General features: G+C 35.0%; 3 protein-coding genes across 3 annotated transcripts; 1 reads left to right on the forward strand and 2 right to left on the reverse strand.

Annotated features, from left to right (window-relative positions):
• Positions 1 to 3,175: 3,175 nt before the first annotated feature.
• On the reverse strand, positions 3,176 to 4,026 carry LOC129939552 (39S ribosomal protein L40, mitochondrial). Its single transcript, XM_056047594.1, has 3 exons — positions 3,908 to 4,026; positions 3,596 to 3,844; positions 3,176 to 3,537 (listed from the first exon to the last, which is right to left on the reverse strand). Exons 1-3 carry the CDS (start codon positions 3,931 to 3,933, stop codon positions 3,228 to 3,230), a joined length of 585 nt encoding a protein of 194 aa, XP_055903569.1. The 5' UTR covers positions 3,934 to 4,026; the 3' UTR covers positions 3,176 to 3,227.
• A 918-nt stretch (positions 4,027 to 4,944) lies between these two features.
• Positions 4,945 to 14,525, forward strand: LOC129939460 (scaffold protein salvador). Its single transcript, XM_056047484.1, has 6 exons — positions 4,945 to 5,239; positions 5,304 to 6,219; positions 13,140 to 13,538; positions 13,600 to 13,793; positions 13,851 to 13,983; positions 14,041 to 14,525. Exons 1-6 carry the CDS (start codon positions 5,152 to 5,154, stop codon positions 14,153 to 14,155), a joined length of 1,845 nt encoding a protein of 614 aa, XP_055903459.1. The 5' UTR covers positions 4,945 to 5,151; the 3' UTR covers positions 14,156 to 14,525.
• LOC129939461 (uncharacterized) lies at positions 14,276 to 15,019 on the reverse strand. Its single transcript, XM_056047485.1, has 2 exons — positions 14,721 to 15,019; positions 14,276 to 14,659 (listed from the first exon to the last, which is right to left on the reverse strand). Exons 1-2 carry the CDS (start codon positions 14,935 to 14,937, stop codon positions 14,544 to 14,546), a joined length of 333 nt encoding a protein of 110 aa, XP_055903460.1. The 5' UTR covers positions 14,938 to 15,019; the 3' UTR covers positions 14,276 to 14,543.
• Between the last annotated feature and the right edge of the window lie 749 nt (positions 15,020 to 15,768).

Below are 15,768 nucleotides of genomic sequence, written 5' to 3' on the forward strand. Positions count from 1 at the left end.
GATTTGTCAAAGTTCTCATCTTTTCTATACATTTGAAACAAAAAAGCCAAAATGGAAAACAGATTTGCGTCTTAAAATTTTCTTACAGACTTTACGATACTTTGAAGAATTGAGATACAACAATATAAAACTCTGATAGTCTCATGACGGTATTTACAGTCATATGTACGTACGTACATAGGTATATCCAGAAATGTATTATCTTTCTTGTAGAGTCGCAGTCACTAGAGATAATCACTATATCGTCGGTGTGTCTAAAAATACATACGTGTTACTTAAAACTTAAAAACAAAGTGATGATAAAATAATTAAACAAAATAAGTTTCGAATATATGTATGTACTGATTTTTTTTAAATATTTGTGTAGGCATTAAAAGACATTTCAGATTAAAAAATACTAACTATGTCTTAAGATTGTAGAAATGCGACTATTAAATTTAAAAAAAATGTCTTGACTTTCACCTTTAAACCAAAAATATGTATACCTACACAGCTGTTCAAAATAATAGAAAAACCAAAAACTCAACGCCCAACTAATTTTTAAACATTTCATATAATTATACGACCGAATAGTGACATTTTTTTTAATAAACCCTGCAATTTTGCATATTTTTTGAAAATATTTTATTTTCTTGCAAATTCGTTAAACTAAGTGTTAAACATTGTTAATTGGTCAATTAAGATTAAGTAGCAGTAAGTTTTTTCGTTTTATCAATAGCCTTAATTTTCTTTGACCGCCTCTATACGCCGCCGGCCGTGGCCTGAACTCGATATGTTTTTGACATGTTTGGCAAATGGGCTTCCATTGGTGTATTTCAAACCATAGTTTGTATTTGCTTTTGAAAACCATGGTGGCTGCTAACAAATTCTGAATCGGGTATAGATTGGGGTCCTGAGATGGACAGGGTACCACAGAGATTCGATAATCGCAAAGCCAACCATTCACCACCTTTAAGGATTGTTTGGGATCGTTATCTTTATACAAATACTGTCTAATTGGCATATTTTCCTCAGCATTACCTCTTTCAAAATGTCAATATATGTTTTTTAATCATCATGAAGAAAAGCAACCTCATAAAATGGTGCTAGTACCTCCTTGTTTCACCTTCTTATTGTTCAACGAAAGTGAAACTCCTTTCCTTGAGGACGGCTAAAATTTCTTCCGCAATCAAACCCAAATAGATTTATTTTTGTTTCATCGTCCCAAGAAACATTGTTTTTTTTTGTCAATTTATCCCCTATTATTTTGAATAGCAGTGCAGTTCCTATGCAGATGTTCAAATAAATTGAACTCTTTCGCATGAACATTTATTTAAGTTATTTTGATCACAATAGTGCTATGTCATATTGCAATAAACAATTAAATACTGAAGAAAAATAAAGTTTTTTTTTAATTTGGCTCAGTCTTAGCTCCTTCGATTCATGAAGTCTTTGTCTAACAAAATAATAAATACATAAATATACAAAAAACAGCTGTTCAATAAACTAAACAATGAAACTTGAAATTGTGTCTAGAGCGTCTGAAGTCATGATTCTGAAGGGGCTTGGAAATTCCAATAGGTAATGAGATAGGAACGTGAGAAAAATCATAGGTACATAAAATAAAATTCAGAACAGAACTTATTGTTAAATGTACATAATATGCATACCTCTTCTCTTCTCTTTTTTTAGTTGTACTGCGCAGATGTAGGGAATCTCGTTTTTGGTTCTTGTGCTTATTATGCAAGCAAAATATTTCTCCTTTTCACATTTTAAAATTTGCGAATATACCTATCTTTATATATTAGCACTTTTGTGCAGTACATAAGTACGTATGATATAAGATATATTCTTCACACAATATTCCTTCTAAGAATCTATGAAGAGTAATTTTAATTTACATATATAAATGAATAAACGGTCATGCATATTTACTATTTAGATATTCATGTTTCGTGCTATAAAATGAATGGGGTGTTTACATTGCACCTAACTTTTAGAGTCATGTCATGCACATTTTTTTAGCTACCTATGTATGATTTAGTAGATTTCCATTTTCATTTGTTTTTATGTTTATTATTTTTTAATCTTTATTTACTGCTTTTGATCCTTACCTTAACAATACAAAATTAATGAGTTGCCTGTTTTGGGATCAAAAGTATTTCCTACATATGTACGTCCTCTCTGAAACTATTTGTCTGTGTGGTAGCTTAAAAAACACCGTTTTCTTGCATTTTAACTTCTTTTTTTCTTTCTCTGCTTACATAACTGCAATTTGACTTGAGGGTTAAATGCACTAGATTATGTTGTATTATTTTCTAAAAAGCTTCAAACCTAAAAGCTTTATAACAAAAATTCTTTACCCAATAAAGGAAGATTGGGAAAGGATCAGCGTTTCTGTCATAGAGAAATATATTTAGTAGATATATTTCTCTATGGTTTTTGTGCCATACGCAAACCAATAATGAAGCATACGCAAACCGGTTATCCAATGTTGCCATACTATAAACATTAAATTTCTTATAACAATAATGTAACATTTTTGTAGGCAAATCTCCTCAGAAGACGAAATGTCATTCTGAGGGCCTCAGAATTCTTGAATTCTGCTGATCTTTGCTCGTGGCGTAGTATTTCGTTTTTGTAATGTTGATTATGTTTTAACGTTATTCACCTAAATAAAATTCCTGAGAAAAAAAATTGCATGACAAAAATGACAACTGTTATAATTATTTTGGTTTTGCTATGGATTTTTAGGATTAAAGCCAGTATTTCACATTTCAAGGGACAAGATTGGACATCAGTTTTTTCGCGTATTTAACTAGAGAACACAACAGACTTGCAAGTTCAAAGTTAATATAAATGTTTTGGCTTTGATAGAAAGAAAATCTCATAATTCATGACCTCAAGATTCTAAAGATAATTATGTATTTTAAATGGCTGTTAAATAATTATATATCTTTAAATGATTTCGATTTTTTCTCTATTAAATTTTAATTTAATACAGTTACAATTCACAAAATGCTTGCGAATATATGATGTTTCTTTTAAGATTGCAACTATCAGAAACCTACTTTATAAATGCAATTGTCGTACGTCCATCTACAACACTCTTACCAGAAGCCGATTATATGAACTATGAGTCTAAGTGTCGTAAGCATGAAAAAAGGTAATATTAGCAATAATAAACAATTAGGGATCTTTTATTAACTTAATTTTTGTTTTTATTGCAAAACCCAAGCTCACAATCGTTATTCCCAATTCTTGGTTAAATGAACATATTCACCATCGGGACTTGGATAGTTTTCAATTGGTGGTGTGGATACAGGTCCCGTTATATTGATTGGAAGTAGCTTACTATCCGGTTGTACTGCTTCCAGATAAAGCTCTTCGGATTCCTTACGTAACTCATCTAATGCCTTCATCTGGAACTGAAGAACACGATCTATGATTTGGAAATCGGCAACTTTTTCTTTATGCTTGTAAGCCGCCCATTGCTTGTTAAGAGTGGCTCTTTGCTCCAAGACTTCAGGGGTTATTGTAATAGCCCTCGTTCGTTGGCTACAGATATAAATTCATTTATTAACCTCTATTAAATTATAGAAAATTAAAATGTTACCTTTTTTCATCAATTAGTTCAATTGGTATGTCTAGTTCTTCAATTGGTTTTAACTGCCTTGCATTCTTTTCTAATCTTCGGATTTGTTTTTCAATTTTTTTCTTTTTTCGTTCTTCACGTTGTTTTATAATTTGTGGGTCAATCTTTTTCTTTTTCTTCAATGGTTCGGCGAAAAGGGCTGGAGTTGCATGAACATTGAGCACAGATGAAGTGTTTATCGAGCGGCTCAGAATGCTCCGTGTTGGAATTCTACAAATTGTGTATAGAAATGTGAGTTTCTAAAATTTCATTGTTTAATGCTATTTAACTTGCCTTTGTAATAATAAATTAAAGAACATTTTTATTTAGTTTTTGAAAGTATGTTTTTGTATGAAGACCAAATATCAAATTTGACAGTGTCAAAAAAAGAACAATGAACACATTCAGATTACATTTAACAGTATAGCCTAAGGCCCATGCCACATTAACCAACTTACTAACAGGTTGCATCCATTGAGCAACTAAGTCGGCGGCAACTTTATCTTGTGGGGTGTATTAAGCAACTTAATTATCGGCAACTTAATGACATTCTAGGTCACTAGGTATGTATTTCAGCTCCATTAATAGTGACTAGTGTTTTTCATCACCCATTAAGTTTTGTGTTGCTCGAAATTTCTTGTAAAACTTTGTTGCAACAATTTGGGGCAAGATATAGTTGTTTGTCGCCCCAATCAAACAATGTCTCGCGAACCTGTCAAATAAATACGGCATCACTGTATGTAAAATCTATTATATGATCATGGAGCAATATTGTTAACGTTCACCGTAGCCCCAAGGTGGCGTTGCAAGTTTCATAATTAAAAGTTAAGATTAAACAAACAAAATTATAGTTGATACGAACTGTCAAACTTTATTCGCGTTCCACATTATCCACACTCGCAACGAATAAAATAATCGCGCGTACTTAACCTAAAAAATCATTCTTGTTTTGGTTTCGGTGGTGAATGATGTTCGTCTGTGGCTTCATTCGCGACGAATTAAAAACTCTCATGTGAAAGAAACGTCAAAATCGACGAATATTCGTTCATTCGTTGGTCGTTGGTCGTGCTCATGTGAATAGTACTTTACACTTACAATGTTGCACTGTGCATGTTTATTTATTGCATTTTTATAATTGGAAGTTAAATGTAGCTACATAATTCCTTGTCCACCTTTCTTTTCCTTTTAACTTTAAAGTGCAAATTAATTTAAGTCGCCCCAAAGAGCACAATGTGAACGGATCACCATCAATGAAGTCCCCTTATTGCTTATGTCACAAATCTTGACACTGGTCTTTAATTTCGTGTTCGCAATGTGAACTCGGCTTAATAAATTACAAAATCCAAATCCTAGGAAGAGTTTGTGCAATTAAATTCGGCTGTCATGAAATATACTAAATTTTATTAATAGATTTAGATTGAATTTATTAATTAATTATAAAAAGAAATATGAGTTTATTTAAACAAGTATATACACTTTATTAGTTTATATAAGCAATGGAGTTTTACTAGACTTAAAGTAAAAACAAAAAAACTAAAATGCTTTCCCGAAAAAGCAAAGATAAATCTCTCAAAGAGGGTGTTGTTGGTAAATATGTAAAAAAGGACAAACCGCCGGAAATTCCAGGTAAATAAGCACACATAAAGTACTTTATCGAGTATAACTAAAAATAAACATCAAATAAACTTAGTGATAAACGTTTGGTCTTTCGATGACAACAAGAACAAAGGAAAAAGTCGACGCAATAGTCAAACCCTCTCGCACAGGACGGATAAAGATAAATTCGGAAGTACCAAGAATATTGTAAAGACGTCTGGGCTCGGGTACTTTGGAAAGTTCACTCCTAGTCTTTCTTCGCACAATCTAAGCCGGCGCTGCGCTAGTTCCTCCCCCAATTGTGAATCGAGCTCCTACACTGAGTACTCCATTCACGATTCGCACCCGCACGATGTGTACCATGCCCGCCGAGCCCACTCCCAACTGCCTTCAAGACAACAACAGCAATACTTGCCCGCAACGTTATCCTTCTCCAGCAACAACTTGAGCAACAGTAACAGCAACTATGTCAACATTGATCAGATTGACAGAATGCGCCAACAATCCGAACTCCCCTACAGCAGTTCCTCATCGTCGTACAATGCTGGTGGATTTGGCAGTGGGCGCGGTGGACGGATAGATAACTTTCATCGAAACTACTCAGTTAACCAAAACCATGCCCACACCTACGATGCGCGCTACAAAGGCGACAGGGAGGATTTAATAGCTATACAAAAGTACGCAAATGCAATTCGAAACCGTCATAACATGTCTCCAAGGCCGCAGTCCCCGCCTATGACGCAGCAGCGCCAGCAACATTCCCAGATGAGCCTTACTGTAACATCTGGTAACAACTACAGCTCTGAAAACTTTCCTATTTACGAGAATCACTATCAAACATCGAACAATGCTGCTGTTGGAAATAGTGTTATCTCTAAAGGTGCTGCTGGGGGCCCATCTACATCAAACTCGGCAGGTATTGGAGGCATGATTCAGCGCTCGGAGTCGCCAATCTATAGTAACACTAACTCAAATCTTCTATCAGCCTACGATGTCCCGAGCAATTCAAGGTATGCTACCCCTTAATTCCCTTTTTTATGCGAATGTTTGAAATCGTAGATGTACTTTTATGGTATGCCCGGTCGACTAACTATTAAGAGTTATCGTTGTAATTATACTTCATTATTGAAAACGTATGTGTACAGTTCTATACCTTATTAGGGTTCTCAGGCATTGTTTTTGTGTATAATTTACAGGCACCCAAGGGGTTATTAATACCCTTTATATGTTTATATTTAAACACAGAACGAGCATTAGGAAAATAGGGAAGGATTTAAAACATTCTACATTCTCGATGTGCGATTCAAGAAAGAATCTCTATACTTGACAATACGCCCGAAATTGAGCTCAAGGGTAAACTGATAAGCATTCCTTGAAGTGCGAGTATTACGGCCGAATCGTTTAATCAAATGGCTATTTCGACAGAACTTTGTTTGTAAAAATATCAATAAAACAACGAAAGGCATGAAACAATGCGGCGGTGTTCTAGCGATGTAAATGTCCCGATTATAGTTCTATCGCCTATCATTTTTAAAGCTCTTTTTTTGTATTCTATCCAAGAGATTTGAACTTCTTTTAGGGGCACCTACCCAGATATGCGAATTATATTCAAGCTTTGGACGGATGAAGGCTTTGTAGATAACAGCCAGATCAGAAGGGGTGACAAATTTCTTGAACCGTCGTCGTCAGAGATATCCTAAGCACCTGGCAGCATTTTTGGCATTATCAAATATATGATCATTCCAAAAAGGTGATCTGTGATACACATACCAAGTACTGACAGTTGATAAGCTTTTGGATGGAACTGCCACTCATAGATAGTGGCAGCGGGGGTGTGTTATGCTTTCATGTAGTCCATTCATCACATCTCGTATTCCAATGATATGAAGTGATGTTGTAAAAATTAAAAAATGAGGTTAGATGCATTATTTTAATTTTAATAATTTGTTTCAGGTTCATTGTAGATATTATTATCAATTTTATTGAACTTTTCTTTAGATAATTTTGTGCATTGTTTTTATTAGTCTTACTTTGAGGTCAACTTATTTTGTACGGCTATTCATAGCTTATGCCGTATTGATGGATAGTGACATGATTCCGCCAGTTCTGGAGCCCGTTAATTATTCATTCAATTATAGATTTGGTCTAGTATTAGTATTTTAGCAAGAATTCTTAAAGATCTCAACAAAAATAAATCGGCTGGTCCCGATGATAATTTGCATTTCTACCAAGGTCGTTCGATTAATTGTTAGCTCAAAACATCATGAGGAACGATAGTTTCTTTCAGCTTTCGTAGCAATAGGTCCATGGTGATTTCATCATGCATGTCACCAAACTGTGGAAAGTAAGATTATTGTACTTGATATTTCAAAACCATTTTATAAAGTCTGACAAGTTGTTCTTTCGGTTACTACGAGTATTTCCTTTGTTTAGTTATAAATTTTGTTCGAAACGAGCAGTTTTGGCTTAGTTTTATCATTAACCCTCTTCCTCATTTTAAAGCATGATCTCTTGTACAAATCCAATTTAATATTTCCCTGAGAATATTATTCTTAGCTTTTAACATTCGTTTCCAGACTCAAATTCCTTTTTCGGATATGGAACAAGAACAAAATATGATATTATTAGATTCGAGAGAAAATCATACAAAATTCTTAAAAGTGTTACATACAACTCACCGTCATTTCAAAACTACTCTCTTAATTGAGATGGTTCAGACGGTTCTGAGTTCTAATTTATGTCACCTAAGTGTTTCTAACAATCATTTTCAATTTAAAGAATGATTTCAAAAAATTCCCATGTAAAAGTATTTTCAACATTTTTTGATTCTCAAAAAAAAAGTTAAAACAATTTTTTGATGGAAATTTTTTGAAATAATTTTTTGAATTTAATAGAGTTTACGGAATCAGTTAGCAGACATAAATTAAAACTCCGAACCGTTTGAACCATCCCAAAGAAGAGAGTAGTTTTGAAATGACGGTGGGTTGTATGTAACACTTTTAAGAATTTTGTATGATTTTCTCTCGAAATTCTTGGAAGTGTTACATACAAACCACTGTCATTTCAAAACTACTCTCTTCATTGAGATGGTTCAGACGGTTCTGAGTTCTAATTAATGTCACCTAAGTGTTTCTAACAACCATTTTCAATTTAAAGAATGATTTCAAAAAATTCCCATGTAAAAGTATTTTCAAAATTTTTTTCTGCTGCAGCTTTCTCGATTTTATTTATGTTTTTTGACATTTAAAGCAGGGTTGCTAATAGAACATTTTGTTCAATGATTTTTTTTTGTTCCTTTTTTTTTGAGGAAAATAATACCCATAAATTATGTCAAATATACATTTTTTGGGCTTAATTATTTGAATTTCACCAATTAATTAGTTTTGTTAACATATCTAATTATTTCATGGATTATATACCAAATAAATAAATATAAAGCTTCTCGCTTTTTAATTAAAAAAATATTTTATTTCAGTCAAATTAAAATGTTTATATGGCAATACAGGTTTTATTTAATTTGTTTGCAATGATACCAACATTTAGATTTAGATTTAGATTTTACATTTACATGTGAAATCACAATGATAGAGCGCTCCTTGTTGTGAAAAAAAGAATTAAATTTTGGATCTCAAATTGAGATCCAAACACAAAGAATGATCTTGTGTTGTTGTTGTAATGCATGTAAATCCAAGATCCGGATCAGATCATGGTGATAATAAAACGCGGCTATTGTTGGTCTAAGACATACAGTAGCGAGCAAAAAAAATGCAAACAGTCACACCAAAATCAATTATTATTGCTTTATCTTTCGTAACGGTAAAATTTTGTTTTTCCGTTTCGGATATGTGTACTCATTGTGTAGGCATTCTGTTTATAATAGCAATATGTAATTGGTCTCTCTCTAGTGTTGTCAAATTTACATTTAGTTAGAAAAACATAATTTTACTGAGAGCAAAAAAAATGCAAATGGCAAATATGACTAGGAAGTTAGGTACATAAAATGTATTCTTTGGTTTCAATTAATTAGAATATGCAATTAATAGAAGCAACTATCGATTGGATGCAAAAAAGCAATAATTAACGCTGCTAACAACGGAAGATTGATGCAGGATATCGCTTTGGAGTTTTGTGTAGCAACATCAACAATATCGCGTATTATATCCCGATATCGGGAACAAGGGGACATCAATCGCAAAGTGGGAAGTGGCCGTCCACGCAAAACAACTTCCAGATTAGATCGTAAGATCATAAGGCAGGTTAAAGTTAATCCCTTTAAAACTGCAGTGGAAGTTACTCAGGACATGAATGAACATTTTGATGTTAACGTAGGGGTACACACAGTTAGGCGACGATTAGTGGAGTCAAAACTGTATGCAAGACGACCAGCTAGAAAACCATACATCAGTTCCATCAATAGAAAGAAACGGCTAGATTTTGCAAAGCGCCATATGCATTGGACAAGTGAGCAATGGACAAGAGTTTTATGGAGTGATGAGAGCAAGTTCAACTTGTTCTCGTCAGATGGCATTAGGTACGTGCGAAGGCCCCCGGGACAAAGGTACAGCCCTAGATATCAAGTTCCGACAATTAAACATGGAGGAGGGTCAGTAATGGTGTGGGGTAAGCAATTTTAAATATTTATGAAATCAAATTTGTAGTTGGGCTTTTTCAAAGGCTCATTTTCTCGTCAAGGCGTGGGCCCTATTTGTCAAGTAAGCGGCCGGATGAATGCCCAAATGTATAAGGGCATTTTGGAAGACCATATGCTTCCACATTTGCTGACGAATATGCCTGAAAACAGCTTATTTCAACACGACAACGACCCAAAACACACCAGCCGTTTGGTAAGAAACTTCTTAGAAGAGAAGAGGGTTCATGTTTTGAACTGGCCAGCACAATCTCCCGACCTCAATCCCATAGAGAATTTATGGGATCGTGTAGATCGGGAGATAAGAAAGCGAAATCATTCAAATTGTACCGAGTTGATGGAACAAATAAGGACTGAATGGGAACAAATACCTGCGAGCTATTTGGTGTCGTTGATTGACTCAATGCCTAAAAGGTTACGCGCCGTTATTGCCAATAAAGGTTTCGCAACAAAATATTAAAATATTTAAGTACAAAATTTCTTCAAATAAGATGAATAAATCCGTTATTTTTAAAATTTTCCACGAATTTTCATTTTTTTTGCTTGGCTTAAGATCCAAGTTTAGGAACATTTTTTACAATAACTATTTTCATGGAGTAAGATTGGGTAAAATTCAAATCTGTTTAAGGAAAAAAATTAATTTGAACATTTTATGCTAAATTTCAAAGTATTATAATTTAAAATAACTTAGTTCTTGCTAAAGATTGTACCATACTTTTTCGGTTGCATTTTTTTTGCTCGGTACTGTAGCTCTTGCAACGTGACCTCGAACGAGTTTTATCACGAAATTGTCAATTGTATAGGACCTCGTTAGAATAGTAATGCACATTCGAAATAAGCCGGTACAGCGTCGTAAACACTGCCGCTCGAACACCCGAAACTTCTCCATCTGGGAAGGGGCAACGCTGAACCACACAGGACAGCCATAAACGATCATTGGCCGTATGAGGGCCATGTAGCAAACTACCTTCACTCTGGGGTCAAGCCGACTGCTAAAAAACAGCTGTTTCGTCAGAGCGAAGGCTCCTCTGGCCCTGGTCAGAGCAGCATTTATATGTCTGTCGAAATATAAATACTGATCTAACCTGATACCGAGGTACTTCACTACACTTTTGCTCTCTTATGGCTGCCCATGAAGATCAACGATGACCATCTTGCGCCAATTCTTGCACGTATCCCTCGTGGCCCTAGCCAACGGAGTCCGGAACAGAATTGTCTCCGACTTCTGGACATTTATTTTCAGTTTCCAGTCGTCGCAATATCGCTGAATCTTGTCGAAATCACGCTGCAAGAGAATTCTAATAACCTCAACCTTTCGGGCCGTTCTGTACGCAATTAGATCGTCGGCGTACGCCGCCGTTGCCTTTGTAAGACTACCTATCAGATCGCTGGTGTAAATGCTGAAAAGAATCGGCGAATTCACCGGTCCATGTTGAAGACCATTTTTAATTGAGAATGTTGTGGTGGAAGTTACATTGTCACTTTTGACAACAAACTTTCTACCGTTAAGCATATCATAAAGTGTATACAACAATGGCTTGTTTATGTCAAGCCTGCTCAGTTTTAGGTAAAGACATTGTAACCATACGGTGTGAAAGGCCTTTTCCAAATCAACCAGAACAGCACCTGTGCATTGTTGTTTTGATTTATTCCATTGGATATCAGAAACGAGTTTAGACGCAGCATGAATTGTGTCATGACCCGCATTGAACCCGAACTATTTATCCGGAATTATTTTGTTGTCCGCAGCCCACTTAGTCAGAGCCCTATTAATGATTTTTTTCGAAAACTTTGCTGATGCTCGGAAGAAGACTTATCGACCGAAGATTTAAAGGGTTCGTGTTGTCCCTTCCCTTTTTCGGGAGAGGATGAAGCACAGCGGTCTTCGAATGCACTGGATAATATGCATTATTCAGTGCATTGTTGAAGAATGTGGTGAAAATGTCAATTGCTTTCGTCGGTAAATGTCTTAGTACAACGTTGGATATACCATCGACACCTGCTGACTTTTTATATTTTATTGAATTAAAGATGAGCTAAAGCTCAACCTTCGTCACTAACAAGGTCTACTAACCACGCTCACTGGTGGTTGATGCCAGTGATCGTCATATTCCACCACATATTCCAATAAATATGTAGTTTCTTAATAGAGCTACCAGACGTTTACACAAACGAATGACAAATTTTCTTAGATACCTATTTTCGTTGAGAAAAAAAAAACAATCTTGTTACCGAAAAAGCTCACGACGTTCAAAAAATCACAAGAAAAGTAAAAATGTTAAAATTTGATACTTTTATTTTGAAATTTTATAGGAATCATTTTAAAATGTCACCTAGTCACTCCCATCTCTGGCCTGGTGTTCCAGTATCCTACTTAAGAAGATAGTAACATCATGGACTCATGTATATGTACGTTAAACATCGTTCATTGATCAAAACCCCGCTCATATCATGAAGTACAAATATTCGTTCCTTAGCCGTAATACGCGAATGGGGAATGCCTTTAAGACTCAAAACGTTGAATTGATGGGTGATGATTCACGCACAGCCTTCATTTGAAATTTTACGACTTATAGTGTTCACAAACATCAAAAATTAATTTTTTGTACAGTAAATTTCTTAGTCAGCAAAAGCGAAAATCAAGATGTACAAGTTTTTCACGACGAGTTGTTACAATACGTCCACTAGTGATGGAAACGCATGGAAGAATACAGATCTCCCATATTTTAAAAGGCAATGACAAATAAATAAACAATTTAACGGAAAAATTGTATTGATTTTGCCATTTTACATTAAATAAAATAATTACTTAGTTTTAAACATTATATCGATTTAATCTATTATTAATACTATTACGAAGTCTTTCCCGGAAGTTTTCCATTGCTAGTCGAGTGATTTGTGGTGTAATGGCTGCCACTTCATGAGTAATTGCCTTTTCTCTTTAGCGCAGAACCCTTTGCTCTAAAGTAAAGCGATGCTCGCCGTGCCACGCCATTATGATTACTAAAAACGGCATATAGACCTCTATCTATCTATACCCGGAATACCATTTTATCTTTAAATAGCTTTAAATATAAACGTGTAAAAATACGGGAGGTTTTTTGACGGTCTTTTTTGATTGTCTTTTAAAATATATTGAAAAAAAATAAAACGTTCAAAATCAAAATTTAGTTGTATTATCTTTGTTTTTCCAAAAAAATAAAAATGAACCCTCGCAGAACATTTCGATTAATTAACTCCTTTTATATCTTTAAACACGTCTATTATTTCTGGTACTAACAGGTATGGCGCAAACAGTTCAATGCAATCGTTGTATTCAAATATGCAAAACGAAAATGCCGCCGCGGTAGCAGCAATAGGCTATCAACATTTGGGTCAAAATATGGCCTTGGTACAAGCTAAGATCCCTGTATACCCATCACTTAACAACTACGAAACGGCCCACATTGTACACAATCCATCGGCCCATCAGATTGTTCAGCGTGTTCCATCACAGCAGTCAGTTGAGGAGGAGCTCCCACTGCCACCCGGTTGGGCTACACAGTACACTCTGCATGGCAGGAAATACTACATCGATCACAATGCACACACCACCCATTGGTCGCATCCACTGGAGAGAGAAGGTTTGCCTGTCGGCTGGCGGAGAGTTGTGTCCAAAGTTCATGGTGTTTACTACGAGAAGTAACCATTTTCTTAAATTTAATTGTAAAAAGTATATTTTGCATAATAAACCCAATTATAGCCAACTCACTGGACAAACGCAGCTAAATCACCCGTGTCTTACATCATATTATGTATACACTACATCTGCAGAACCCCCAAAAGCGATACATCCTGAGCCGCAACCCACCCAATACAATCCACATAATGCTCTGGTACCTGCCAATCCGTATCTCCTGGAAGAGATACCCAAATGGCTGATTGTATACTCGGAAGGTACAAACGAACGTTATCAACTCAAAATTGCATTGTTTAATTTTCCATTTGTTTTAGCCGATTCTTCAAAGGACCACATGCTTCAGTTCAATATGTTCAGTCTACAAGAGCTTGAATGTTTTGACGGGATGCTGGTTCGCCTTTTTAAACAAGAACTGGGTACTATTGTGGGTTTCTATGAGAGATATCGGTGAGTTTGAAACTATGTTATATACAATTTTTACTAAACGACTTGATTCCCTTCCAGACGTGCTTTGATTTTACAAAAGAATCGAAGAGCCGAAGAGGATCGAATCCTCAGTGAGTTTCATGAATCTAACGAAAACAAGCAACAACAGCAACAGCGTTTGGACTATCACTAAAGGCTTATTCTCGTTTCAATCTTAAGATCCTCGCACGTACTACCTACCTACCGCATACTGTGAATATTCTTCTAATAGACTGTCACTATATTTTTTATGTTGTTTACCAAACTAATAATATTGTATTGAATTCATCATCACTCGAGATATTCATATATTTACTTTTAACGTGTTATATCTTTAGGAATTAATAAAAAAAGTGTGATAGATAATGTCCTTGAAACTATTGCATCGGCGGAGTGTCTAATCGCTGAGTTAAACGAAGTAAAGTGCCTCACATTTTATACTTGGCATTTAAGCTTGAGTTTTTGTGTATTTTTGTATCGTATCTACAATAAAAACTTAACATATACTATACATTATTTTGAAATCATATTGTTTTGCCTTTTTATATCTCTTCTTCGTCCTTACGATTGTCGAAGGGAATTTCATCGACTTTGGTAAAACCTCTGAATCGAAGGATTGTTCCTTTTTCGACATTCAAGGTTTTTGAGAATTGTTGAGCTGTAAATTTGGAAAGTCTACTTAGTGGTCTGTTAATGATTTAACTGAATCGCAGCAATACCTGGAGACATTGCAAGTTCTTCATCACTTTTTAGACCATGGTACTTGGCCCAGTCGTTCTTGCCTTTATAAATGCTATAGCATACAAGTCCGAAAGCCTGCCAAGCAATGACAGCGTAACCAATGCTGAGACGGCGTCTCCATAGTTCAGCTGTTGATTCTGGTATCGGATTGGTGTTTCGCCGAACGAATCTTCGCAACCATTTAAATTGAAACATTTCCAAGTTACATAAAAATTAAATAAATATTTGTTATGGCTGGTAAGTCAAAGTGACATTTTGGAATCGGCATACACATTTCTATCGAGACTCGAGAATTGCAAAGAGTGACATTTCACTGAAGGCTACATTAGTTTTGTAATCCAGAGCTTACATAAGATAGTAGTCACTAGTGAGTTACTGCCTTACGTCTGCGTCTACAATGCAACTTTATTTTGGCTTACTCTTTAACATATTTTAGTTTGTGGTTGATTTAAAATCGTCTGCTCTTTCAAATTGTATTAAAATCACTGATTTTAGACCAAAAGTGTAAAGATCTTCATGAAGGCTTTGTATATAAAATCTATAGGGGTGGCACCTAGTGGCTACGGTGACATTAGCAATTGCAGTTTTTATAACTTAACTTTCTTATATAAAATCTTCAGGGTATAATTAATGTACAAAATACAGCTAAATGATAGTACTATAGATTTTATATACAAAGATGAAGGAAGATTAAAGGAAGTGGCATAATATAGATATAGAAGATGAACATGTTCCTCCTATTCGATTTTCTTTTTCTGGGTTTTGGCTTTTTATTATAACTGCAGATGCAAATGTCCATTAAATAATCAATTCTAAGTTTTTAGCAGCTAACAGCCAACTTTGTTGTCATCAATTTCAAGTTGCGAGAAGTTTTTGGTGATGACTATGCAAATATGACATTTTTATTTTCCATGCACAATGAAGATGGCTTCTCCGTCTTTAATTATGTGCATCTTCAAATGTATTACCCATTGATCTACTATGTAAAGACATCACGTTTATGTCACCTATCGTTAACGAAGGATA

The sequence above is a fragment of the Eupeodes corollae genome, chromosome 1 (genome assembly GCF_945859685.1).
Source record: "Eupeodes corollae chromosome 1, idEupCoro1.1, whole genome shotgun sequence".
In the NCBI taxonomy this organism is placed as follows: domain Eukaryota; kingdom Metazoa; phylum Arthropoda; class Insecta; order Diptera; family Syrphidae; genus Eupeodes; species Eupeodes corollae.

Bases quoted from the DNA above. Each gene is read 5' to 3' on its own strand.
- LOC129939461 (XM_056047485.1), bottom strand. From the start codon at position 14,937: ATGTTTCAATTTAAATGGTTGCGAAGATTCGTTCGGCGAAACACCAAT. The intron at 14,660-14,720 runs GTATTGCTGCGA...CCAAATTTACAG, and splicing joins AGAACTTGCAATGTCTCCAG to CTCAACAATTCTCAAAAACC.
- LOC129939552 (XM_056047594.1), bottom strand. From the start codon at position 3,933: ATGTTCTTTAATTTATTATTACAAAG. The intron at 3,845-3,907 runs GCAAGTTAAATA...CACAATTTGTAG, and splicing joins TTTAATTTATTATTACAAAG to AATTCCAACACGGAGCATTC. The intron at 3,538-3,595 runs GTAACATTTTAA...TTATATCTGTAG, and splicing joins GAACTAATTGATGAAAAAAG to CCAACGAACGAGGGCTATTA.
- LOC129939460 (XM_056047484.1), top strand. From the start codon at position 5,152: ATGCTTTCCCGAAAAAGCAAAGATAAATCTCTCAAAGAGGGTGTTGTT. The intron at 5,240-5,303 runs GTAAATAAGCAC...AAATAAACTTAG, and splicing joins CAAACCGCCGGAAATTCCAG to TGATAAACGTTTGGTCTTTC. The intron at 13,539-13,599 runs GTAACCATTTTC...ACCCAATTATAG, and splicing joins CATGGTGTTTACTACGAGAA to CCAACTCACTGGACAAACGC.